Source organism: Centroberyx gerrardi, chromosome 1 (assembly GCF_048128805.1).
Source record: "Centroberyx gerrardi isolate f3 chromosome 1, fCenGer3.hap1.cur.20231027, whole genome shotgun sequence".
In the NCBI taxonomy this organism is placed as follows: Eukaryota; Metazoa; Chordata; class Actinopteri; order Beryciformes; family Berycidae; genus Centroberyx; species Centroberyx gerrardi.
Window position 1 is genome coordinate 35,681,958 of NC_135997.1, and position 27,887 is coordinate 35,709,844.

The window sequence follows — 27,887 nt, forward strand, 5'->3', positions numbered from 1 at the left end:
CGTCAGTGGCTCCAGGTGAGACGGCACCTGTAACACACACACACACACACACACACACACGCAACGCTCAGAAATGCGGAAGTGAAGTTAGATAGGCTACATACTGTATATAGAAGATCATGTAAGCTCTATATATATATCCGACAAGTCGCAGCGATTTGTTCAGAGGCGATGGGAGCGCACTGGAGGAATGAGTGAGGAAATTAGAAAACTATGGAGGAAAATGTGTTTTCTGCATGGATGTAGCTGTCTGTAGGCGAACTTAACGCCAACATGTTTTTCAAGACTGCCGAGGTAAGAAGGGGGGCTGGTTGGCCTACAACGGACTAAAAAAACACAAAAAAAAACAAAAAAAAAACAATTAGCATTGACACTCCATATGTAATTTCATTTTACATGGAGAGAAAATGCATTTGTCCCGTAATTACAGCTGTTATATCTGGAGTAGGCCTATTAGGTAATTGTTTTGATAGTGTAGCCTATTATGATTTACTACAACTATGATAATCTGGGTCAACTCTTTCACATGGTGGACGGGATGACTACATGTGAAATAAAGCATTTCACTCTATTTACACTCTATTCACGCTATTTTCTTTCTTACACAAGGTCATTAAGCAGTGTTTTAACGATTCCATCCTCACTAATATAAAAAAAAAAATACAAATATTAATATTAACACTATTAATAATATTTGTGAACAAAGGTCTTAAGATAACTGACGACCTTGACAGTATCCCATACTATATTCTATACTGATTTCAATCATTTTATGAGAGAAATAAAAAAATGTTGAATCCATCAAAATATCTTGTTTTAGTAAAATACTTAAATGAGTCTGATAATAAGATGCTAACTATCTTGCTAGCAGAAATGTTCAGTGGTAGAATCAACAGATGAAGAAAAAATGAAAACTGTACTATTGATATTGCTGCATATGTACAGTATATTTATGTCACAAGTGCCTACTAAGAGTAACAAAAATGAATATTGACCAGTCAAACATGCTGCTGGAAAAAACTGTAAAAAAGAAGAAAAAAACTGTAATCCCTGAACGATATTAATTTATTCTTTTTATTTAGTTTGTTCTGTTACAGTAAATCTGTGAATACTGAATGTTTTTTACTAAAGTACAGTTTATATTAATTGCTATTAATATCCATGAGTGCTTTGGCAACCCACGTATACTTTATGATTGTGATATAGAGGGTATTATGGCACCATAGTTCATAGTTTTTCAGTAGTTTGTATCCACACAGCTGTAGACATAACCATACAGTTTATGCTGAATATGCTTAGATTTCTCCAAACAATCCCTCGGGAATCACCAGTCTTTCCTAAGCCTCTCCTGGTGTATGCTGTAAACTAGCTTTGCTTTGACCCAGTCAGTGTTAGTGGTGAAACAGGTTATCTGTTTTCAGGCCAACACCCATGCTAAGGTTCACTATCTAGATCGAGCTCACTGCTTTCTTGATAGCAGATCATTTTATTAGGACCATAAATGTTTTGACATTAGCTAAACAGGGCAAACAGTGCGACAGTATTGCCTCTTGAATAGTCGAAAGCGGTGAGTGAGACAGAGGAAAAGGAAAGGGAAAATCCGAGGGTCTGTTTTCATTGCTGGGCAAGTCGGGGCCTGCTGACTGCTAAATGTTGGTTAGACAGGTAGAAGAGAAATGCTGGAGTATGTCTTTTGTTAACGCTGACCCTGTCTCTGTATGGAAGGAGAACATCGAGCTGTGGGACACCAGAGAGCCTCTGCTTCCTGTACTGGTGAGAATCATCCTGTCTAGCTCTGCCTCTTATCCATACTTTTCCTAGGCAAACCAGATAAGACACTACATGACCTCATCTTCAGTGAGCGCTGTATCAAAACATGCAAAGAGGGAATATCTAGGCTTTTATTCTTATTTTATCTGAACGCTGCAAATATAAGCCTATCGGTTGTTTGCTGCAGAGATAAAGAGCTACAGTGTTGACTTGAAAGGCCTTTCTGTTGCTCTTGTGTCTCTAAAGCATCAATTATGTGTACCAATCATATCACACATTCAAGGAAAAATCCACCCTGACGCATCTTAAACAGTTGTTGTACAGCGTTTGGTGATGGACCTTACATTTCTGGGTAAATTTTTTTTGTTTGGTGGTGTACTTTTCTTATTCCCACGGATAATGGCCAAGCAGACGACATGAGTTTGATAGCAGAAAATGTTTCAAGTATCTAAACCATGGTAAACGTCAGGTTTTGGTGGCAGTCCCTCAGAATCAAAGAGCGAGGACTTCTTTCTAGACTCTACATTTTTCACCAATGTTCAACAATCATACAGGGAGGAATCCATTGTAGAAGAGGCGGAGAGACCAATTTCTCCACCCATTGGCCCTTTACACATCACGAGAAAGTGATGCATTGCAACTTTCTGTGGCAACTTTATTTTTGCGAAGAGGTAACTTTAGGCGAAGAACTTGTAGTTTAGATCCAGGAGTCAACAAAGTCTTTGTACTTCACCAGTGTTCATTTTGGGCCGGTTGTGGAGCGATTTAATGAAGGCCAGAGCTGGCAACACGAAGTTGTAATGCACCTGTTTCTCGATGCAGAAGCTGTTACCATGATAATGTGAAAAGGGCCTATAGACCAGAATGCAATGCAGTCACAAGGCAGGTTGTGTTTTGAGTAAGGGGCATGGCCGCACAGACATACACCCCAATGTTCACCAACTAGTTGGCTAGCTGTATACAATATATTTATATGCCCATACACCCACCTTTGAAAGCAACAAGTTCACGTCCCTGTACTGAGGGTTCTTGAAAGGCATTCTGGGTTCTTCTCAGCTCCTGGAATGCAGACCGCCACAGATCTAACAGTAGAAAAGCTAGATCTGAGAACTAAATGCCATCCAAACAATATGAATCCGTTTCCATATATGCGTTTATCGTGGCCAACCAAGATATCACACCAATCTCTGGTTTCTTAGACTGTTAAAATAATATAATGGCAGCACTTCCTGCTGAACTGTGTCCATACAACCTAAGACCCTGTGGAAAAAACTGCTCCATTGTCACTTGTGGTGTTTTGTTGTGCGGCAGCCCACCCAGAGGTCATATGACTATGTGCTGGTGGCCAACAAGGTCGACCCGGCGGACACCCAGAAGGCTCAGAGGCAAGAAGCCTTCATCCAGCAACTACAGAAGAAGAACATCAGAGTCACCGTGAGTCTTCATTCTACCATAATTGAGTTTCTTTTGACATATGATTTGATATTGCACTGATTATTGTATGAACAAATAATCTAGGTTCTTTGTGAGTGTAATATTCAAACTGTTGCATGTGTTGTTGTGTGTTAGAAAATCTTCCATGATGACAAGATATTCTTTGGCCTGCGTGCCCCCAATGAAGTATTTGAGCAGTACAAGTACCTGCTGAAAGTCTCCGATTCCTGCAACTGGAGTGGAGATGTAAACGGCAGCGTCCCACATGCGACACGGTACCACACTCATCACCATCAACACACATTATGGGGCTCGCCCTCTGACACAAACAGGAAACGCTAGAGTGCATTCTGCCATGTGTATGTAACTTGTAAAGATTGGTCCAGGAAACACTGGTTTGACAATTGCCATGTTGTCTTAGGTGAAAGCAATGGTTATGTAATTGTTAGGTCACATTAAGGACATAGTAACAATTTGTCCTGTGACCCATTTTGGCATTTTATTTAGAAAAACAAATGTGAGTTAACAGTTGGTCTTCCAAGGCAACTTGCTGAGTTTTTCCAACTAAGCTACAGGGAGTGATGGATCAGTAGATTTCGTAGACTGTGATAAACAACAAAGCTACAATTCTACATTTTGTTGCGTTTAAGTCCTCCTTTTTTAATACCTTCCTAGTTAAAACCCCAATAATATTCTGTTTATGTCTTTATTTATTTGATTATTATTTATTTATTAATGCAACAGTTATGGTATAAACTGATAAATGAGGAATATCTAAAGGAAAATAATCTCTCAGCAATTTTCCCACCACACCTTATAATGCAGGTATATTTGTTTCAAACTTTACAGACAATAGATGTCTCAATGAATAATTTAGGCTCTTATTCAGAGGTGAGATAAACACACATGGTTGGGAGTTTTCTGCAAAATTGTGCGTTGGCATTCATGTCTACTCTGGAGAAAAGGTGGTGCAAGTACAGAAGCCACGGTGTGTTTTTGATTAGACTTGCATTCAATACCGACTATAAAGACAACAGCTTCATTTTATTTAGCATAACTGATATTGTATTCAATATAGCCATTTCATTTTTCAAGCCATTTCCAAATTATAGCACTTGATAATGAAATCAAATTAAATTAAAACACAGATTAGCCTATTATAGGTCTAATGAACAATGCAATGATTCAAGTCCATATAATGGACAATAAATTAATAAAAGGCTATATAATTGGAAATGGGGGGATGTGACTGTCCCACTGAGAGCGTCAATCCACAAAAACTTATGAATGTCAGAAACCTGGCAACCCAGTGGGTAGGTGTGTGAGAGGGGTCATTTAAATATTCTCCCCTACACCGCCTAAACTCAGAGCTATACGCCCGCGGGGCACGAGTCAGAATATGAGGATCTCGTTTCACATAGTTTTTGTTTTGGCTGAAGAACGTAGGTGCATGACTTACATGTGCCAACTCTGAATCGGAGCTTCAAAACACACACTGTCATATAAACCCATTCAATTTTCTAGTTAACAAACCATTCCTGCACACAGACTTTCATCACCATGCTTCAGGCTCTCCTTGTTTCCCGCAGGATCCGAATTGTCAATTTCATCCTTCATCACACCTTCATCAACACTGGAGGTTGGTGTGATCTGTTTCCTACTTTTTAAAGGGGAATTAAGTAATCTATGACCTCTGTCAACCATCGATTGGCAACCAGTAGGTTTGAGATTTGCAAAACCTTGATAGAACTCTCTCCTACACAAATATAAAACAATAAAATAATTTACTTATTGCCACTTTAACACATGCCTGTCATGCCTAGCCCTAAGTACGCCCTCCATCACCCCGATACACACTATCAAGCCATCAGTCACAGCAGCCTTTCACTTGTTTAACGTTGTTTCTTCTTCTATCAGAGGACCTGGAAGAGCTACTGAAGAAGGATGTTTTTGAGACCCTGTTTTGCCTCCATGAGGTGAGGAGACCTTTGACTGATCTGATTAGATTACCTGTCCTGTAATAAACTCACAGGGTTAGGCTCACGGCATCACAAGATAAGGAAATTATACTCTGCATACATTTAGACTAGGAAACCAGCACTGGGTGTGGGGCCGTTATCACTTTGGAAGATGGGAACATCATGAGGGAACAGTGTTTGCACCCCAGGGTGCTTCTGGGCTTACATTTGCTCCTCCATTGTGTGGCCACTCAGGGAAGACAGTCCAGTGGCCGACCTGGTCATCTTCAAACATCCTCCATCGTGCAGATAATAAGAAAATAATCATACATTATCAGTCAATCAAAGTCCATCTACACAATAATAATATTCAAAACATAAAGAAAACTCTTCAGCATGATAAGGAAGACTGAACATCTGAACATGATCGAGGATGTTTGAAGATGATCAGGTCAAATGTAGCCACACATGATTAGTGTCATTAGCGGAACTACCATACAACTTCTGGTATGTTCCCATGTTACTTCTTTATATGAGCATGCATACTAGATAATTCATTAGCATTATAATTACCTGTGGCTACCAGAAAGGTAATGAATACATCAGTTAACAATGTCATTCTTGATTCATTAATAAGTGCTTAATTACTTCTCAGCATCAGTGTTACTGAAAAACTACAAGAAGAGCTTTTGCTGATTTCGCCGCTTTTGGGACTGTATAAGTGCCTTGGAAGTTACATCAACTAAAGCACATAAAAAACGTTTTCAAATACATTTTTGCACAGGTGGTGTCATTTTGATCTGAGATTGCATATAAGAGAATATACTGTCTATGAGCATATTGGTGTTTATGTTGATTTCTCCTGTGGTTCCTAGAGGAAGAAGCAGAAGGAGCTGAAGAAGAAGTGGGCTCGATGGTCGGGTCTGTTTGTTGGCCAGCCAGTCAGCGATGTCAGGTCAGTAAGTCTGTCTCTCTGTCTGTCTCTCTGCCTCTTTCCTTCATCAGTTATGTGCAAAGGACATCGGTATGAAAGATAATGGATCATTAAATAACGCTGGCAGCACAAGAAAACTTTATTAGGCATCTGTTGCATGTATTTAGACAAATGTATGTACAAATGTATCTAACATGCATGCAAGAAAGACCATCCAGCATATAAATGGTGTGCAGTGGATCTTCTTAGTATCACCAACAGGTTTATGAGTGATAATGTGATAATAACAAGGAAACAATAGCTAGTCGTTTTCTGTATATGTGTATGTGTATAAGTCTTTCTGTGCAGCAATGTGTGTGTCTGTGTGCTTCTTCCCAATAGGTGTTATTTTGGGGAGAAGGTGGCCCTTTACTACCTATGGCTGGGCTGGTATACCAAGCTGTTGGTGCCAGCTGCTGTACTGGGCGTCGTGGTGTTCTTGTATGGGCTGGCCTTTTTCAATACCAACCCTCTCATGTGAGTCAAGTGTCTCCCTGACTATAAAGCTCCAATCTAGGTACCTAGAGACATGCATTGTGCGCAGAAAATGCCTATAGTAAGGCAAAGGAAGTCTTATTATGTGGATATGTTCTATGTGTTATGCATGTCTATATTATGTACGTACGTATATACTTGTGAGAGGGTTTGTGTGTGTGTGCTTGTATGTTAGATCACAGGGAAGATTGTCAGTGAGTGTGTGTAAGTATGCATGCCTGTATTACCTACTGGACATGCAGGGCACATGCCCCAGGGCCCCGGACCACCAGGGGCCCCAAAAGATTCTGAGTCCTAACCCTAACCCTAAACACGATTTCTATTGCTACAGAGGCCTCAACCATGATTATTAAACTGCCACCTATTGATTTTATGTTTATGAGGAATGCATTTAGTGAATATCATCCAACTAAGATACAGAGCATGACTTATATACTGGTGGGGCAGACATAACCAAAGCTTTTCAATAAATTTGGTGTGCTTAATTTTTTGGTCCTTCATTCCCGCCACCTGTCATCTCCTTTTCTTTCCACAACATGCAATAGGATGTGCATGCCCAGGGGCCTAGTGGTTGGTTAATCCGGCCCTGCGAGTATGTATGCATCGGTGTGTCAGATGTTTGGTCAAATGGGTGGGTTGGGTGCCATATAACTGTGGCATCCTGGGTTCGGATCCGGCCCAGGACCTTTATCGAATGTCATCCCCGTGTTTAAAGGTCTGTGTGTGTGTGACACCCTATCCCTTACCGCTGCAATGCAACACTAGTGGATGTTTGCTTTAAAACGTTGCACCATCCCTAATGCTATTTTTCAAAAGCATTTGAAAAACATTGGAAGCTAGCTTTTCCTGTTAAGCATGTTTGTGTATAAAAACCCTAGCTGAACCATTGCCATAACGTGACTCTTATTGAAATACAATATCCTTTGTTAGTTTCACTTTCCTCGATTGCACAGATAAAGGATGCATACTATTCGGTTGAGTCTCTCTCTCTCTGTCTTTCTTCAGTAAGGAAGTATGTGAGTCGGGCACCATCATGTGTCCCAGGTGTGACAAGAGATGTTCAGTCTGGCAACTCTCAGACAGTTGCACCTATGCTAAGGTGAATTAACTCAATTGTATTCTGCTGCGCTTTATCCTGTTTCTCCTCCACTCTGCTCTACTCTCCTGCTCTTTATCTACACGTCTATATTTGTGTGGTGCCAGATCTTTACATGATCTTAATGTTTAATATTGTACATGACATGATGTATTCCCATGTGCACAGGTCAGCCATCTATTTGACAATGAAGGCACTGTGGCTTTTGCTATGTTCATGGCGATCTGGGGTGAGTCTCTCTCTGTCTTGTCTTGTCTAATCTAATTTAATCTAATCTAAACCCATTGAATCACCCCTCTCTTTGATTTATCATCACTGTGCCATCCTCAGCTACCCTATTCCTGGAGCTGTGGAAGAGACACAGGGCCAGACATGTTTCCAAGTGGAAGGTCTATGACTGGTGTGAGGAGGAGGTACTGGGATGTTGTATTGACTCTACTAGAGAGAAATCATAGGAGCATTTGTGTCTAGATTTGTGTCTAGAGCATTTGTGTGTGTATTACATCCTCAAAAAAGGATTAAGTCCCCATTGCTTTAAATTAAAGCATTTGGCAAATGGCCACAAGATTAATTGTAATGAATCAGTGGAGAATCTCTGTCTGTGTTGACAGGAGGAGCTGATTCTGGAGATAGTCAATGACCCAGACTGTCAGCCCAAACAGTTCAGACACTCTTACCTCCGCAGCACTCTGGTCCTGATCCTGGTGACACTCATGGTGAGGTTGCACACACACACACACACACACACACACACACACACACACACATACACTTTTGTGCACACTATCTTAAGACCTTGTTTACAAAAATTGCGTATAATATATTTTTTGATAATATCAACATCCTGATTAATGAACTTTGAGTAACAAAGAACATAGCATTTCATCATCTTTAATGATCCCTGTGGGGAAATTAGGTTGTTGCTGTAGCAAACAATAATAGGATCCAACAAAGAAAAATAGAATATGATAAGAGCGTAGCCAGAGGGTTATATTCTAAACATATTCCCCCGACAATTCCGACACTAGAAGATGTTAAATAGGAAATATGAATGAAAGTGTGAAAAAGACTACGGCATTAAGAGGATGTGCAAAATAACAGCAGTAGTAGCAGTAGAACTGTTTGAGACAAATGGGAAATGTACAATATTAGTTGTGTGTGTGTGTGTGTGTGTTCCAGTTGGTGCTGATCATTGGGCTTGCCCATGCCCTGGTGGTGTTTCGGGTGGTGGCAGCCCCCCTGCTGTCGGAGGGCAGCTGGGAGTTCATCAGGGACCATGCCAACACTGTGGCTATGATGCTAGGAGCCGTCCTGCACTACCTCACCATACAGATCATGACCCGGGTAATCATCCTCCTACCATACCCTGAGCCCTGTTGACCTGGGTAATCATCCTCCTACCCACACCCTGAGCCCTGTTGACCCGGGTAAACATCCTCCTACCCACACCCTGAGCCCTGTTGACCCGGGTAATCATCCTCCTACCCACACCCTGAGCCCTGTTGACCCGGGTAATCATCCTCCTACCCACACCCTGAGCCCTGTTGACCCGGGTAAACATCCTCCTACCACACCCTGAGCCCTGTTGACCTGGGTAAACATCCTCCTACCCACACCCTGAGCCCTGTTGACCCGGGTAAACATCCTCCTACCCACACCCTGAGCCCTGTTGACCCGGGTAATCATCCTCCTACCCACACCCTGAGCCCTGTTGACCCGGGTAATCATCCTCCTACCCACACCCTGAGCCCTGTTGACCCGGGTAATCATACTCCTACCCACACCCTGAGCCCTGTTGACCCGGGTAAACATCCTCCTACCCACACCCTGAGCCCTGTTGACCCGGGTAAACATCCTCCTACCCACACCCTGAGCCCTGTTGACCCGGGTAATCATCCTCCTACCATACCCTGAGCCCTGTTGACCCGGGTAATCATCCTCCTACCATACCCTGAGCCCTGTTGACCCGGGTAAACATCCTCCTACCATACCCTGAGCCCTGTTGACCTGGGTAATCATCCTCCTACCCACACCCTGAGCCCTGTTGACCCGGGTAATCATCCTCCTACCATACCCTGAGCCCTGTTGACCTGGGTAAACATCCTCCTACCCACACCCTGAGCCCTGTTGACCCGGGTAATCATCCTCCTACCCACATCCTGAGCCCTGTTGACCCGGGTAAACATCCTCCTACCATACCCTGAGCCCTGTTGACCCGGGTAATCATCCTCCTACCCACACCCTGAGCCCTGTTGACCTGGGTAATCATCCTCCTACCATACCCTGAGCCCTGTTGACCTGGGTAATCATCCTCCTACCCACACCCTGAGCCCTGTTGACCCGGGTAAACATCCTCCTACCATACCCTGAGCCCTGTTGACCTGGGTAAACATCCTCCTACCCACACCCTGAGCCCTGTTGACCTGGGTAATCATCCTCCTACCCACACCTTACACACTGTTGGGCTGGGTAAACTCCTACTCCTACCCACATCCTGAACTTTGTTAACCCTGGTAAATTCATCCTCCTACCCATACCCTAAACCCTGTTGATCCTGGTAAACTTATCCCTCTATCCACACGCTGAATCCTGTTGGCTTAAGTGGCAACATCACTTCAGTGTAAACATATATGGCAAGACGGTTTCTTGCTTTTTTTCCTTAGAATCCATGCTTACATGTCTGGAAATCATTTTGATGATTGATTAATTGAATTATTCATGAGGTAATGTACAAGAACTTAGTTTTTATCAAAAACAAAACATATGATCAAGCTTTGCATCTAGAGGAAATACTACCTGGGTCGTTACACATGTCAGTAAATTCAATCTGCAATTGGAAGTTTTAATCATTCACACTTTTATGCAAATTCTCCATTCTATCTTGTCTCTCTGGGAGAGAGAATACTATCATATTTGACCACTAGGGGGCAAAGGCGCATTTTTTTTTTTTTTTTGCAGTGTCTGTGGTTTTGATGCTTGTTTGACTTCTACTGTACTGCCTGGTGTACGAGCACACACTGGATTTCCCTTATGCAGGGCTCTTGGGGCTCTCCACCATCTAAACGTAATTCCCCTAAGCAGTGTGTATTGCAAAAAGCATTACACGCAAATGCACAAACAAATAAACACACAGATCCCGGCTCTAATATCTAATACTTCTCTAATTTTCTCTCTTTCTTTCTCCCCCCATAGGTGAACAGATGGGTAGCCTTCAAACTATGTGAGATAGGTGAGCCTCAGAGGAATATTTTTCACCAGAAAAAGGGGAATAGTTTTTCAGTAATTTGTCATATGTACATATTAGTAAATATATTAATTCAATAGAAATAAGTATAAATAGTTTCAATGATGCTGTACATTTTCATATATACGTAAAACAATTAACATACATATTTTTATTAATATGTGTATATGTCATAATATTGAATTACAGTCAAATATTTCAAGATATTTTTGGAATGCATTTTAACATACATGCACATAAAGTATGTGCTTGGTATTATTTTGTAAAATATGTTATATCAATATATGACATTTCTGTATGCTTTGCTGCTAATCTCATAGCGGATTTCTCTCCCTTTGTGTCTGTGTGTATGTGCATTGTGTGTGTAGAGAAGACTCGCTCATTTGCTGCCACAGAGAGAAATTTCACAGTCAAGATGTTCACCTTCCAGTTCTTCACTCTCTTCTCCTCACTCTTCTATGTGGCCTTCTTCCTGGGCAGGTACTGTGTGTGTATGTGTATGTGTGTGTGTGTGTGTGTGTGTGTGTGTGTAAGTAGACTGAGTGCATAATACTTTGCTTTGTTTCAGGAACAAGCTGCTTCACATTCTTACACACATTCAACACATTCACACTGGGAGCTGCCCAGTACAACCGCAGTCTTCTACTGTTGGCCACTATTTGTGAGATATTGACTGATGAATATCAGATAGCACCTTTCACTGTTTCACTGTTTCCCTTTACTGTATTCACTGACGTTTCTCATAAATCAAGCATGGTTCATCTGTCTTTAAGTTGACTGTAACACTTATTTTTGCCCAGTGTCCATAACTTGATAATAGTGCATGTAGTTTTGCGATGTGAAAGGCTCCTTCAATTCCAGACACTAAATGTTGGCTTCAATTTGATCCCTTCCTGTACCTTTAAAATGTGACCAATGTCTGTAAGAGTTGCAGGGAGAGCTCACAATCTCTTAATTTTGATTTATGAGCTAATATTGCCACCTACAGGACCTTTTTTAAATGCTCTTCTGAGATATAGAGCAAGAAGCACGGACCTTTTACATTGCATTGGACAACGTCTTCATGCTTTCTACCTCTCTCCTACCACTTCAGATCGGCCTTAACCAGCCTTAACCAGCCTTAACCAGCCTTAACTAGTGTAGAAAAGGCAGAGAAATGGTGTCTTCAACTCCATAAAGACACCATCACCCAAAATGCAGTCCAGTCTAACGGTCTATGCTTCTTGTCTGCAAGCTTGTAACTGATTGTTTTTATTAACCTTTATTGAACCAGGCAAGTCAATTAAGAACAAATTATTATTTACAAAATGCCTCTTGATGGGAAATTGGGGGCAAGGGGAGAACGGAGAATCAATAAAGTAATAATAATAACAATAATAAGAGGAAGAATTTAACAACAACAACAAAAACAACAACAACAATAATAGGGAGAAAAAATTGTAAGGCCAGTAATTTGCAAAAGGCAATAGAAAACACAACAAAAAGTAATGCAACAATAACAAGGACACCACTAAAAGTAATTAAAACATGCAGCAAAAACATGCAACAGTGCTGGTAGAGATGACTTTAGCTACTTATCTATATATTTATGAAATTTGATATTTAGCTTCTCAGATATGGATGATTTCAAGTCACCTGCCTTGCAGCAGGGAACAGGGAAACTCCAATTTAAATTGGAGCAATGAAACACCATTAAATGTGTTTATGCTGTAAAAACATTGTGATGTAACAAACAACCTGCGTGTCTGTGTGTGTGTATGCATTTAGTCTCTGTGGGGTCCAATGCTGCCAGTGGGTAGAAAAGGTCCTATTCTCTTTTTACAGGATCAATGGCCATCCGGGCAACTATGTGCGCATAGCTGGGAGGTGGAGATTGGAGGAGGTAAGTAGTCAGATCTGGTAGTTCTGAGTAATAGAAAGGATTTCAAAATTAAAGATGATTAACGCTGAATATCAGTGACAAATATGTTATATCTATGCCCAAGGATATAATGACCCAGAGTGATTGTCTTGGTATATGGTTGATTTTCTGGTTTAGAAGTGATAGCATTGCAATGAAATATAACAAATTTTGTTGTAAAAAATATTCAGAGAAACTTCTGATACATTATGGGCGGTGCTGGTGTTCCTGAGTTTTGATCAGGGTAACATTCCATTGAGAAATATAATTAACTATACTTTCTCATGCTAATTTTGTAACATACAGCTGTATAACTCATGCATCTTGATATTAGTTCACGCACTACTGTTATCGGAATTTGATCATCGATAATCACGTAGTAAAATATAATATTTCACCTCCAATTCAATTATTTCCCTCCTAAAAGTAGTACGCAAGAACTTACCGTTACCACCAACAATGGAGGTCACTGATGCAGCATTTTTAAGTGTTTTATTCCTGTATTATTTTAAGTAATAATTACAGGATGGGAAAACCCTGGATCGCGCTGATCAACTTCTCATCATCCATTTTTTTGTCCTGAAGCAGAATGTTTATTTACGGAATTGTCGTCAGTAGGAAAAAGAGTAGGCACAGAAATCTGATTTGCCGTTGATGCTCAATGGCTGGCAAAAGTTCAGCTGTGGTCATCTTTTCTCAGCCGACAAGCCAGCTGACGGCTCTACAAGCCTAGCTGTACTCACCACTCACAGGATGCAGGACTCCTTATCATTTATGTATTTTAAAAGAAACTACTGGGGCAGAGCCTTCTGCTATAGCCCTCCCTCCTTCTGGAACATACTGCCATGGTCAGGGAATGAGTTACAGTCTGAGTATTTAAGTCCAGGCTGAAGATCCATTTATTTGGCACAACCTGCAACCAGCCTCAACTCCCACCTCACCAGCCACTCCTTTCTGTTTGCTTACATCCCTGCAGTCCGTCATTCACTCAAGTTCTTGCCCTGTTTATTGGAGTTTGTGTTGTCCTTGGTCTACTTGTTTTCATTATTCTTGTTTTTATCTGTCTTTCTGTCCCTTGTTATCTGTAAAGCACTTTATGACAAACCTGCTCTATGTGTCTTCTAGTGTCATCCCAGTGGTTGTTTGACAGACCTTTTCATCCAGATGGCCGTCATCATGCTGCTGAAGCAGACACTCAACAACATCTTTGAGTTCACTGTGCCGTGAGTATGCTAGGTTTTCACTTCAGCACATTGTAAGGCAACAGGTGTCAGTGGGTAAATGTCAAGTTTAGAGTTTGATAAGATTTATTTTGTCTTTATTTGGTCTTTAATACCTGCCTACTGTAGTAAAATCATCTTGCACTAGTGAAGTCAAATCAAGTTTATTTATATAGCCCTTCATCACAATCTGGCTTGAATTGGGAGGTAAAAATTGGTATAATGTGATGGAATTTTCTAATTTTAGTTAGCTTTTTTTCTTAGTAGTTTTCTAAGTAGTAGTAGTTTTATTCTAGCAGCAGCATTTTGCATGAGTTTTTAATACTGTAGTTTGGTAGGCTAGAAAACAAGACATTATAGTAATGAAGTCTTGATGAAACAAATGCATGTAAAAGGGTTTCAGCATCGGCCATATTTAAGAAAGGACACATTTTGGCAATATCGCAAAGTTGGATCAAACGTAAGGCCAAGATTTTTAAACTGTGGACCCTAATTAGACAGTACCCAAAATTTTAAGTCAGGATGCTGGTAAGGATTGGAGAAGGCCACAGGGTCAGGAATTAAAGGAAAAAAACATCCTTATTCCTAAAACACTAACACATAATAGCTTTTGGTGATGTACCTTGCATCCCAGAGATGCACGGTTGCTGTTTGTTGGCCAAACAAAGACAGAGTGACATGATGTTGTGTCAAGATATTTCCAGCACAGCTACAATGGAGTTTGATAGGAGAAAATGTTTCAGCTATCTAAAACATCAGCAGTAATCATTTTGGTTTTGGTGTCAGACCCTCAGACTCAAAGAGCAAGGGCTTCTTTCTAGACATTTTTAGCCCCGCGACAGCAGGGGCTCTACGGATCGGGTGTCGCTCGCTCCGTTCACTAGTTTTGGTCATGTGACTGAAAGTGTGCCACAGGGAGCTAGACTGCAGACTCTCAATCGGGAGAGTGGAGTTCAATTCCCTGCAGGGATGCTTCCACAAAATTCAATGTCGCAGGGCTGTTAGACTCTTAGTCTTGTTGCACCAACGTTCAACAATCATATAGGAAGAAATCCATTGCAGAAGAAGCAGAGAGACCAATTTCTCCACCAACGGTAGCCTTAATAGAGCAGAATGCAATGCAGCCACAAGGTATATAGCATTTTCAGACATGCCCCAGTGTCCACAAACTAGTTAGCTAGCTAGCTGAATTATATGCCCATACTCCCACCTTTGACTGACACCCCTTCTCTGAAAGTTGTCAAAAGTGGGTATACTACAAAAGGGAATTACAACACTTCATCACAAAATAACTCCTGGAGGAGGAGGACTTATACTTCGAAGTGTCTTTGCGGTAGGTGTGGGCGATACCGCAAAATTTGGTTTTGATCCGATACCAAGTAATACAGGGCCAGAATCGCCGATATCGATACCGATACTTTTTATTATTAAAAGCGGCTTATGTACTTTCATGTAGGGGAGAGCAGTGTGTCATGATTTATGAGGTGAATGCATCATCAATAGGCTAAATCTGAATACATTTTCATGACCACTAAATTATTTGCCAAAGGTTAGCAATCATTGTAAGGTGAGTGGTAGAATTTCTACCTGCCACCTGTCAGACCCGGGTTTGATTCCCAACTGAAGCATGTATGTAGCAAGCAAAGCAAAAAAAAATTGGCTTCATTCATTTATGTAGCACTTTGTAAAAAAGTGCTACATAAATGAATGAAGCCAGTTTTTTTTTTTTTGCTTTCCACTGTTAATTACTTTATCACATGCATGTTAAAACACAGGACAGTTTTTAAAGGCAAATAACAAAACTATTTTTTTTATTATTGTAAATTGAATGTGCAAACATAAAAAAAAGTTTTTTGAATAAACAAAGTGCACACAATTATTTGTGGAGAACAATGAATGTTTTAAAACTTTCACAACTTTTATAAATAAGCAAAGTGCAAATAACTAAACAAAAGTACAAACTACCATCAACCATTCTTCTTTCCTTCAGTTAGAGCAATGGTGCTCAGGGTGCGTGATGCGTATGTTTGTTGTTTGAGTGCACAGGACACGACAACAGCAGTGGAGAAGCAAAGAGTGCATGCAGGCACTAAGATGAGTTCACGACAACAGAACACTGTTTGCACAGACAGTTCTACTCTGATGAAATGGTACAACGTAGAAGAGAGAAACTGAAACTGGTATCGATCCTATTGACGCTAGAATCGATCTTCAAAAACGAGCCGTAGTATCTGTAGTATCGATATTTTGGGATCGATCCGCCCACCCCTACTTTGCGGTGTTGGCGTAGCCCACAGAGGACGCCGCTGTAGCTTACGCGCACCTCTCCAAAAATGTAACTGCTCATAGGGCGACGCAAGAACGCAAAAGCTGTGATTGGCCGCTTTGTAGTTCCTCCTACCTGTATCCGGTTGCTGTCCGCCGATAATGAAGACAATAGAGCAGATCAAAGAGAGACTAGCTGAGGAGGTTTACAAATGTATTGATTAGTAGGACACCTCGGACTTTGAGTTTCAGAATGTAAACACTGCTGCTTCTGTTGTTATTACTTCAGTGCTAACAAAGCACACCACTGCCATCTAGTGTTCAGTTTTGGTCTACAGGCAGAATCGCCAACGTAGAACTGTAAATGCTCATAGCTATGGCAGCACTTTGACACAGAAGTACAACTTGGCCTTTAATGTTAAGCCATTGTGTTTTTCAGCTGGTTGAAGCGCTGCTTCCGGAGGAAAACGGCAAAGAAGTTGCAGAGGAAGTGTGGCCACTGTTACAGGAAGGCCTGCCGGGATGAAAATGGAAGCGTGGAACCATGTGACATCTGCAAACTTCGTGATTGGCTGCGCAATTACCACCTGGCCAGTATTAATGCCTTCAGCCTCTTCAACGAGTTCCTGGAGATGGGTAGGTCATAGAATCACACCCTCTCTCAACAGCACTGTTGTTTTCTCCACCTGTCTTCCATCTTACTTCCATTTTTCATCTTCCATTCCTCTCATTGGGCCTCATTCACAAAAGGTTTCTTACATTTCTCTTACTTTTACTCTGAAAAAACTATTAACACAAAAACAAGGATTCATGAAACATATGCAAAGACTTGATTTTGTTCTCAGTCCAGGTGTTTTAATAATGAATGCCAATTGTTCTTAAATTAGATGCACAGTGACTTGGTAACTCCATAAAGGTTTCTGGTGCAGATACAGAAGTCACTGTTGATGTCAAAATCCACCACAGATCTGTTCATACAGCATGATTTCCCATTACTCTCCTTCTACTCCTACCACCATCCTCCAGTGGTCCAGTTTAGTTTCACCACCATCTTTGTGGCGGCGTTCCCCCTGGCTCCCCTGTTGGCTCTCCTCAACAACATCTTTGAGATCCGCCTGGATGCTATCAAAATGGTCAGCTTGGAACGACGGCTAGTCCCCAAGAAAACGAATGACATTGGTGAGTTGTGGGCATGTTTATGTATAAGTCAGAGTCCTTGACAAGGCCTTGACAAGTGGGATGGTGGTTTGATCTAGGCCTGTGTGTAGGGCTGGGCGGTATGGCATAAAATTCATATCACAATCTGATTTCAATAATACATGATGTATTATTATAATTCTGAAGGTGTAAAAGACTTTGCTAATACCTTAAATCCAGTGTTTTGAGCCTTTCTTCAAAGACACTCCTTTGTCTGTTCAGCCATTGTGGCTATGGCTGCTCATGCTAACTACCCAGTTCTTCTTCTCTTTATTCCAAACAAACTGCAAATGTGCAAACACATCACTTCCTGTACATCAGAGGATTTTTCCCGGGAAAGACCTACCCACACCAGGGCCCTTGTTTATTTTTCTTACTTTGCGTAGAAAAGGTTCTAAATTCTCTCTTACAAATAAAATTTAGAATGTTCATACGTACAAAAAAAATTGTATTCATTGTACTCATATTCCACAATGTGTGGATTTGAGGTGATGAAGATTCATCTTCATTGTTTGCAGATTTTTTGGGGGGGATTTTTGCCTTTATTTGAAAGTTCAAATTAGAAATGGACAGGAAAGATGGGGAAAGAGGGGGGGGGGATGACATGCGACAAAGGTCCCAGGCCAGGGTTCACTGGTGCAGGCCGATAACAAATCTTGTTACAACTATTTGGACAGCGTTTCTGTTTACAGGTCAAGTGAAATGATGAGGCTCTATCAATAGACACATTATAGTCAAAATCCATAGCGTCCAACCAGTCACAATAGCAGACTAATTAGTCTATTAGTTTATCTTCCTCTTTGGTTGAAGGCGTATTAATCACCTGTGTAGTGTTTGGTCGGAATGAAAACCTGCAAACTCTTGGCCCTCCATGGCACACGGTTGAGAACCACTGCCGTAGAGCAAATCTATAACAGTGTATCTTTATTAGCGTTAATATCACCCACCCCTACCTATATGCGTGTGTATGTGTATATAAAAGTATTGTATAGTCCCATACGTGTGTTCTGCCTCCAGGTATATGGACCAAGGTGTTGGAGGCCATCGGCGTGCTGGCTGTGATAGCCAACGGCCTGGTAATTGGAGTCTCATCAGACTTCATTCCTCGCCTCGTCTACCGCTACAACTACGGACCCTGTGCCAATGGAACCACACACACACAGTTAGTAACGTCTCAGCCTTAAAAACACACCGCAGGAATGCCAGCATTAGATAACTATGGAAGCCCATTCCCGCCACTCAATAAAATTAAAAACGACTCAATTCTGACTTTATATCTCAGAATTCTGACTTTTTTTTCCTCAAAATTCGGACTTTTTTTCTCACAATTCTGACTTTTTTTCCTTCACAATTCTGACTTTATTTCTCAGAATTCTGACTTTATTTCTCAGAATTCTGACTTTATATCACGGAATTCTGACTTATAAATAAAATAAAACAAATAAAAGTCAGAATTCCAAGATATAAACTCAGAATCATGGAAAAAAAGTCAGAATTGTGAGAAAAAAAGTCAGAATTGTGAGAAATAAAGTCAGAATTTAGTCATTTTTTATTTTACTGAGTGGCGGGAATGGGCTTCCATAGTTAACACCTCAACAGTCTGGGAGCGGTGTTGCGGACTCTTCTGTCCTGTAACTGGGCCTTGTCCTTTCGTTCCAGTTGCATGCAGGGCTACATTAATGACACTCTGTCCACGGCCTACATGACACACCCAGCAGTTCGACAGGACTTCCTCACCAGTCAGCTGAGAACAGAGAACGGCGTCAACGTCACACAGTGCAGGTGGGACCAGCTTCATTTCTTAGCGGTCACCATAATAGTCTTGGCCAAATGTACATGAATCATTCAGATTTACATAAAATGCACAAAAATGTGTATACATGTACAGTTTGATGCCCTGAACATTTTCAGAATTGGAGCCATCACAAATATGATACCGATCAGTTGTGGTGACCATTTTTCTTTCCACCATTACCAGGAAATGGGTTTTCATATCTGCTAAACTGATAGGATTGAAAAAATATGTGTAACCTATATGTTAATGGTCATGGAATGCAGCAGTCCTAAAGAAAGCATCATAAACTGTTCAGATCATCATATAATGGTGAATTCAATAATATTGTTTAAAGAAATACAATACAATTGCAGTTTTAAGAGAAGAAGAAGACCAAGAATCTTTCTACTATCTATGACAGTTATGCATCTGGGAAGATGCCAGATACACTACAATTTTACACCTAGAGAGAGAGAGTTGATGGTTATCATTGTGTGTGTGTGTGTGTGTGTGTGTGTGTGTGTGTGTGTGTGTGTGTGTGTGTGTGTGTGTGTGTGTGTAGCTATAAGGATTACAGGAGTGATGAGGACTACACTCTGACTTCTCAGTTCTGGCTGGTTTTGGCTATGCGCTTTGCCTTTGTCATCCTGTTTGAGGTACGTAGTCTACATTGGTCAAACTGATGTATCTGGTAGGTGTCCTTTTATGAAAATGATTAATTACATATTTATTGTAGAATTGATCAATGCTACATTGGTTGTTTATGGGAAGCCCTTAAACTATTCCTCCTCTCATTGTCTTTTACAGTAAAAAAAAAAAAAAATCAAACAACTCAGTGGATGCGTTTCAAAGAGATACTGTACACTCTGAGATTTTATGTGGATTTTATGTGGATAAAGTGGTGCTTTAGACAACTATCACTCTTTGAGGAGCCACTTGAACCTCTAACCCGATCACACTTGTTGCTCGGAGCGCACCACTCTGAAAGAGCGAGTGGAGCGCCTAAAGTTGAAAATATTTGAACTTTTTTCTCTGTCATGTGCCTTAAAACTGCATGGAATGCCCAAGGATGGAATAAGAAAGCAGCAGGCGCATCATACCATAGGAATATAGTGGATTTCAGCAGCGCGCTGCAAGCGACGCGTTTCATTGTGATCGGGCCCTAAATTGAAAATTCACCCCTATACAAAGAACCATTAGTGGTACAGTTAAAAGAGTAAAAAAAAAAAAATTAAGTTTAATAACCAACTTTCAGTCATCCGGTTAATGAAAGGTTGCCAGATTTTCAAAACGGCATCCTCATAGTTGACATTGTGTACTGAACTTTCCCCAGGTGTAATACATTCCCTAGCTCCTTTAGGAACCTTTTCAGATCTCCGGGATTGTAGTAGTAGCTTTCTGGCTAGCAGTTTTGAGAGAGAGATGGCCCGAGCCTCATACCCATTCTTCAGGCCGTCTGGTTCCCCTGAGGCCTTTTCATTGATATTTCGGTGATCTGATTTATTGGAAGACAGCTCTAAACCACACGATCAGCTGTTCTGTATTTCCGTGGTCTTCCCTGCACACTTGTATACTTCAAATTCTTCTCTCGTCATTTCTTGTAATCTGTGAATAAATAAGTACATTTCAAACGGTCCAGTCCACTGACTTATGGCTCATCTTCACTTCTTCCTGTCCCACACAATTAAAAGCAACAAGGTGACATATCTGTTACTGTAGTGTCTTGAAACTATTATGAATGGGTAGTATTTTCTCCAAAACAAAATACAGGCCAGAAAGTGAGTTTTGAAAGCCAGAAATCTCAGCATCTGGCCAAGTAATCATTGAGTCATTGGCATTGCTCAGCAAACCTATCAATCCCTGCAGATATGTTATGGTCATTTTGTGCTATCTGGGAGTAGAAATTGTACTTATTGCCCCTTTAAGTGTTTTTCAGTGAGCAGGTCAGTGGTGGGAAAGGTCTTACTCAGTGCCTCATTTCTCTTTCTGTCTTTCTGCAGCACGTTGTGGTGGTGTGTAAGTTTGTAGCTGCTTGGTTCGTTCCCAATAGTCCCATGCTGGTCAAGAACCATCGGCTGCAGGACAAACTGGCCCGGCTAAAGGAAGAGCTACGGTTAGTAGACACGTCTCTCTATGAAAAAATTAGTAACTCTTTACAATCGTGGTATTCCAGTGGATTAGCCTAAAGCATTGTAAGTACACAATGATACTGTGTCAGCAAATCTCCCTCATGCAAAACCTCCAAGGTGTACAAACATTACACTGTTCTTGTAGTGTACTAACATAAGTGCTTAGAAAAGAGAGGTCCAGTAGCTGACAGATAACTGTTGACTGGACAGTGTTGCTGAGTGAGCAGTGATGTAGTGGAGGGTAAACCCATCTAACCACCTTTTTATTTTGGGAATGGAGGTTACCCACCTTTGCAGGCTGACATAAATCACTATAATGTAAATTGATGGTGTATATCACAGTAACTAGTGTCAAACTGATGGAAGTGGAAAAATACACATGCTCATTTAAACTATGGTTGTTTTTTGTTAAATTGGTGTATGTAATGTGATGCTACATCACTGTTGATGAGTCATGTGTAAACTTTTTCCACACATTTTTTTTTTTAGAGATTTATTTTTGTCATTTGTCTTCATTAGATAGGTGAAAGTTGAGAGAGACCGGAAAAAGACCAGAGGAGAGAGAGGAGGATGACACGCAAACAAAGTTGTTGCATGTCATCCCCCTCTCTTTTTGACTGCTCAAGTCAAGTTATAAGAGTTGATAAGGTCAATTATTTGCCACCTGAAAACAAAGTGGATCAAGTGCTCCCGTAGCCTAGCATTTTGTTTCCTTAGTCATTGTGGTATGTTCAAGTTGTGCTATTTTTTTGGGCAGTAGTAGTGCTCTTCAGGAGGCGGCTACCTGGCGAAACCCTTCATCTAACTTGTGATTACTGAAATTAAAGGAGTTAAAGGAAAATGTCATTTTTAGCCCCACGACAGCAGAGCTCTAAGGATCGCAATGTCGGCCTGTTCACCACTTTTGGTCACATGGCTGAAAGTGTAGTGCAGGGAATTAGATTGCAGACTCTTAATCGGGAGTCCCGTGTTTGATTCCGCTTCCACAAAATTCAATGTTGCAGGGCTGTTAGACTCTTAGTCTTGTTTCTCTAGTTCAGATGGACATAAAGCATGCACATCTATTACAAAAATGCAGGAAATTGACTTTAAAGCCAAAACATCAGGGCCATCAGACCCCCCCAAACTTTGGGGGGGTCTGATGGCCCCTCACTCAAGATTTTGGTCTGGCTATAGCCCTGGTTTGTTAGTAGCATGGTTGCTGGTACTGGTACATTGTACAGTGATGGCTTGAAAACATTAAATTGTCCCTCCATTTGGCTTTCATGACATGATAATGTGGCGTGCAACAGCTGCCCTTCATTCCAGCTGGTTAGACAAGCCGTCAGTGTTTAGCTAACCTTAGCTAAAGTTGGCTATTTAAATCTATCTGTGTGCCTGTCTGATGGTCCTGTAGATTTAGAACAACATAGCCTGAGGTCCTCTATAGTCACGATTGGTGGGTTAGTACTTCATTCTTTTGACAGCTGTATGAATGCTCACCTTGGATTATGGCACAAAGGATCGCAACATCAAATCCTGTCTATTGGTACATGTATAAGGGAGCATTTACAGACTATTATTGTGTATTTACAGTTTTTCCCCATACATTGATACACATGTTAATGATACAAGATACACATGTGGCCCTTTCTGTGTGTCAGCTGTCAGCAATTTCTTCCATTATAGAAGGTTATGTCTTTGTTATGTGTTTACCTGTTGCTTCAAAGATCTAAGGTTATGTCTTCTCTCTCTCTCTCTGTGTGTGTGTGTGTGTGTGTGTGTGTGTGTGTCTGTGTGTGTGTGTTTCTCAGTGAGATGAAACACTGCAGCAAATCAACAGATGTCTAATGCTGTTGCTGGACCAGTTGCACCGGGCCTCGGATTGGAATCTATACACAAGCCCTGTCTTTTTAAAGTCACAAGGAAATGATGGCGTCTTGCTTCCATAATTCGACGCATTTCCTGTTCAAACAGGATGTTGGGGTGGGACATAACATGGGGAGGGACTGTTCAAAAGTGGGCGGGTTGGACTATATCAAACATGGAAAGAGACCCAGAAGAACTGGATGCTAGCCTGCATTCCTCCTCCTACACCTTCATCATCATTATTGGAGGAGCAGTGGACCAAACCCTCGACGTGCAGGAAGCCGAGGAGGAAGGTCTTGTCTCCAGTGTGAGGCCAAAAATCCAAAAATGCACTGCCGTATTATGTTGCCACTCTGTTACTTCAAAAGCTGTGAAGTTGCAGGTTTTATACAAAGGGAGCAGCATTGCTCAAAAATCTGTGATGGTATTATTGATTAGGATTTTTATGTATGCCTACTGGTACGCCTTAAAGCTCCCATATTCTACACTTTCCAGTGTTTTATTTTATTGAGGTCCATTCAAAGCTGTGTGTGTGGTGTCATGTACAAAAAACACTCTCAATCCATTTTTACACGTTCATTTTCCAGCATCTCTCTGAGCCTTACCAAGAACAGGCTGTTTCTGTCGCTGTGTCTTTAAGGCTCATTAATATTAATGGCCTGTTGTTGTTCTGATTGGCTAACCGTTTCAAGAGTGAAACGTGAGACACCGCAGCACCGGCAGCTACAGGTAGGGAAAACTCGAAATAAATAAACAATGACAACCGCTCAACCGCTTTGAAAAAAACACTTTGTTAGTCTATTATTTCCTACAGAAATGATAATGAGCGAACCTTTGTGACGCCACAAAGTTACGGAAGTCCAAACGGCTCGTTTAGAGGCTCGCTTTTCTAATATGGATTGTGTGGATTTAGTTGGCGACCGTGCGTTTTGATATTTTCAAAGGCAAGAGAAATCCAGTTTTCCACGATATGGGACCTTTAAAGTATAACCACTAAAATACACTGTTTTCCAGGAAATAAGAGTAATGGGATTTTGATATAAAAATGCAAGAAAAAACATTGTCCATTTTTTGGCATTTATTGTTAGTGTACGTTTTGATATGGAGAACTGGCTAACAAGGTGAAAAGGCCATTTTTCCCGTGACTTCCTGTGTTTCCTGGAGAAACTGCGTTGAAGCTGGCTGCCAATGTTTCCTCACTACTGACTGATCTGTGAAGCCTGTGGTCCACAGTGACAAACTGTTCTTATTAATTTCTCCATATATTTTGTGCCTCTGTATCATCATCTGAATGAGTTTAAGCCCGACTTCAGAACGACCTTTACAGACATGCATACTTCTGTATAAAAGACCAGCCATGACACTCACCATCCTCTTCAGAACTTTCCTGGTATTCATCTGTTTTTATACTGTTATTGTCCATCAATGCTGACTATCAATCAGAATCACTATCTATCAGTTGTCATGAACCACCATCTCCAATTGTCTCTCAATGTCTTGGACGGCACAGAACCAGCAGAATAGTCTACTTATGACTACTACTACTACTACTGTCTGAGTTGTACTTATAGTTTACCACGTTTTTAGCCTGATAATGCTTTGTGAGGTAAAACCATAGTATACATCATAATAAGAAATATCAAACGGACATAAGTTATATATATAAAAATAGAGAAAAAGACATAAAGTGGAATTGGATTTTTGTTCCTATTGGTGATTGTTTGTTTCATGAAGATCACCAACTGGAGGTCATTGTTTACCCTCCTTTTGATTTACTGGCTACACTGAAATCATTTGGCCTCCAGTGTTTCCATTGGGCATCAACCATGGAGTGAGTTCTTGCTTTTAAAGTCAGCTGAACTTACAACCTTACCAGTGTTGCATCCTGGGAGTACCCAGCATCATGATCGACCTATGTTATGAATGAATCATTGAAAGATCCCTGTGTTGTGCACAGTGCAGCCAGGCAAACATCATTATATAAGAACCAACACTGAAAGCAGTTCAGTTTCACTTATGTAGTTTCTATGTGACTTGGAGTAAAGAGGAAGTTTCATGTTAATGTACAGCGTCTTCCTAAATCACAGCAGTTGGTGAACAGGTGCTGGATTCACCAATGTGTTCTTAAGATAGATCTTAAGAAATGACATAAGGGGACATTTTTAGGAAGTTCTGAAGAAGGCTCTTAAGTGCAATTCCTCAATATTTTCTTAGTAACAGTCTCATTTCTTACGAATTTCTTTAATTTTCCTACTTAAGAACTTCTCAAAATAGGGCCTGAATTAATTCTGGTTAGTAAACTTTAGGCTTACTACCATTGAGGCTAGGAGACAAGGCTAGGAGGCAATCCAAAGTGTTGCTGTTGGTAACTGTAAAATTTGCTAGCTTATTTTCAATAAACATGAGACAGAGGCCTACTTGGCCCTACACCAAATAAAGCTTTACAATAAATGTCAATCTTAATGTTAGGTGTCGGGGAACCTATGAAGACTTTGAACTATAACCTAAATGTCTAAAATTTGTTTAAATATATGATATTAGAGACTTACCTTTTCACTGTAGGAATTTTAAGACAGGTGAAGGGCTGTCTTAAAGTTATGAAAAAAATCAAGAACAAATTTGAGAACTTTCATTTCAAGAATACCATTTATTCGTACGTTTTTTCTTAGGAAGAAACATAAGAAGAAAGTTAAGAAAATATATAAGAACTGTTTTTGAGAATAGCATTTTTTCCTATTTTTTTTCTTAAGACTAAAGTTAAGAAAAAAATGGCACTTGAGAAGTTTTTTTTTCTTTAGAGGGTTTTGTGAATCCGGCCCCAGGAGTTATCTTGGTTGTCTTTTCTTCCTGAGCTCCTAATTGCTTCTGGAGCTCCTTTTGTTTGCCAACTTCAAATAGAATTACAGCTCAGGGATTAGCACAAGATAAATAAATTCAATGTCATTTCTCATTTGATGCACATGTCTACACTGTTTCACTGCTCTCCCCTGTATTTATTTAGTTTTTCTTTTTATCTAATCTTTTATGTCGAATAGCTTCTGCAGTAACATGTTTAATTGCAAATACAATCACCCTCAGTGAGATGTTAAGTTTCTGTCACTATCTTTAGGTTTTAATCAAGTGCCTGTCTACTAGACGACTAGAAGCACTGCCATACTGAACTGGAATATTCTGTTCATCTGCTCTCATTTGATCCAACTGAGAATAAACACCTGACCTGTAGGCCCTACAGTCTATCAAAACTCTACACACTTGTAATGTTCTTTTATTGCAAAATGTGTATGACAATCTAACAATGAAACCAATGTATTAAAAATGTAAAGCTAAAACACTCAGTTCACAAAACATAGCTTTGTGAGTGTTTACTAGAAAATTTAGAAGCATAGTTGGTTCTCCCTATAGGCTGAATAGGCAAATGCCTCATGCATCCTTCAATGTATTTTTTCTACTTTTGAAAAAAAAAAGTGTTACCGTTCTTATTGGATACATTATGTGTCAGCGATCATAAAACCAATCAAAAGCACTGATTCGGGGAAAGCTCCCCCCTCCACCCCCAGCAAGAGATGGATCTTATTGGCTGAGGCCCCCTTGAAAGTCTTGGTTACAATTTACTTTGATATTCATGCGCTGTATCTTATAACAGGTAACAAACATACAGTGCTTTAAACACTACATTTTTACTCTGTCTTTATTGCTTGATGGTGGGTAGGATTTGTCTTAAAAGGGGGGCCTCCACAGAAATGTTTGCCTAGGGCCTCCAGCAGTTTAGAGCCGGCCCTGTTTGGAAGAGTTTAGACATGAGACGAGAGTCCCAGGCTGGATTTAAGCCCAGTTCGCCACAGTTACATGGTGCACGCCTTAGCCAACCGAGCCACCAGGGCACCTCAGAAATGAATGAGGGCTATTAATCAAAAAAGACATAAACCCTAAAAAACAAATCTAAAATGTCACATCCCTGACTACAGAGTCCAGTATCGCCACAGGGGGGCAGAGGAGATACGTACTTTTTAACAGGACCCACCCATCCATCCATCTTGAATGGAAAACCCATCCAGCAAATGTCACAATCCCATGACATATGACATATTCACATGGCTCATAGGATCTTCTGTTAATTCCCATCACTTATACAGGAGTTTTTATATAAATTTTGTCTTAGATTTTGAGTTGTGTTCTGCATTGGTGTGTCAGTAGACTGCTCTTTATAGTATTTTTTTTAATATTTAGAAACTTTAAATTGTTTTTGAAAGCATCTGCGCTTTACAGATTTTTTTTTTTTACATGGGACTTTTTCACAGTAGTCATCAAACATCAGTCACACAAAATCACTATATCTGGAATTATATCTTACGGAATAAGCATGAGAAGTGTTGTTTTTATTCATACGATTATACATAGTTATACTGCATATGTTTGCCATCTTCTCGTCCATGCATGGTATTTATCCAGTTATTCTTCCCACCCATTTTGAGACGTTCCCTCTAATTATGGGAGCAGAGTGTTGATTGGAGCAGGACCTCACATGGTCTGAGATAAACACAGCATGTGACAGCATCTGAAACCATGGGCGTCAGCTGGGTTTTG

The 27,887-nt window shown here is 40.6% G+C and overlaps 2 protein-coding genes across 2 annotated transcripts in view; both read left to right on the top strand.

Annotated features, from left to right (window-relative positions):
- The window catches only part of tssc4 (tumor suppressing subtransferable candidate 4), a 96,052-nt gene that overhangs the window by 7,238 nt on the left and 60,927 nt on the right, over positions 1–27,887 (top strand). The gene's annotated exons all lie outside the window — the stretch shown is intronic.
- Positions 75–26,550, top strand: ano9b (anoctamin 9b). Its single transcript, XM_071899104.2, has 24 exons — positions 75–294; positions 1,726–1,773; positions 3,082–3,204; positions 3,340–3,479; positions 4,794–4,843; positions 5,122–5,180; positions 6,038–6,117; positions 6,478–6,612; positions 7,636–7,729; positions 7,895–7,955; positions 8,057–8,139; positions 8,338–8,442; positions 8,906–9,070; positions 10,919–10,955; positions 11,339–11,450; positions 12,795–12,852; positions 13,996–14,093; positions 16,795–16,991; positions 17,382–17,534; positions 18,570–18,714; positions 19,212–19,334; positions 19,889–19,982; positions 21,327–21,439; positions 23,249–26,550. The coding sequence occupies exons 1-24, from the start codon at positions 274–276 to the stop codon at positions 23,283–23,285; spliced, it is 2,331 nt and encodes a 776-aa protein (XP_071755205.1). The 5' UTR covers positions 75–273; the 3' UTR covers positions 23,286–26,550.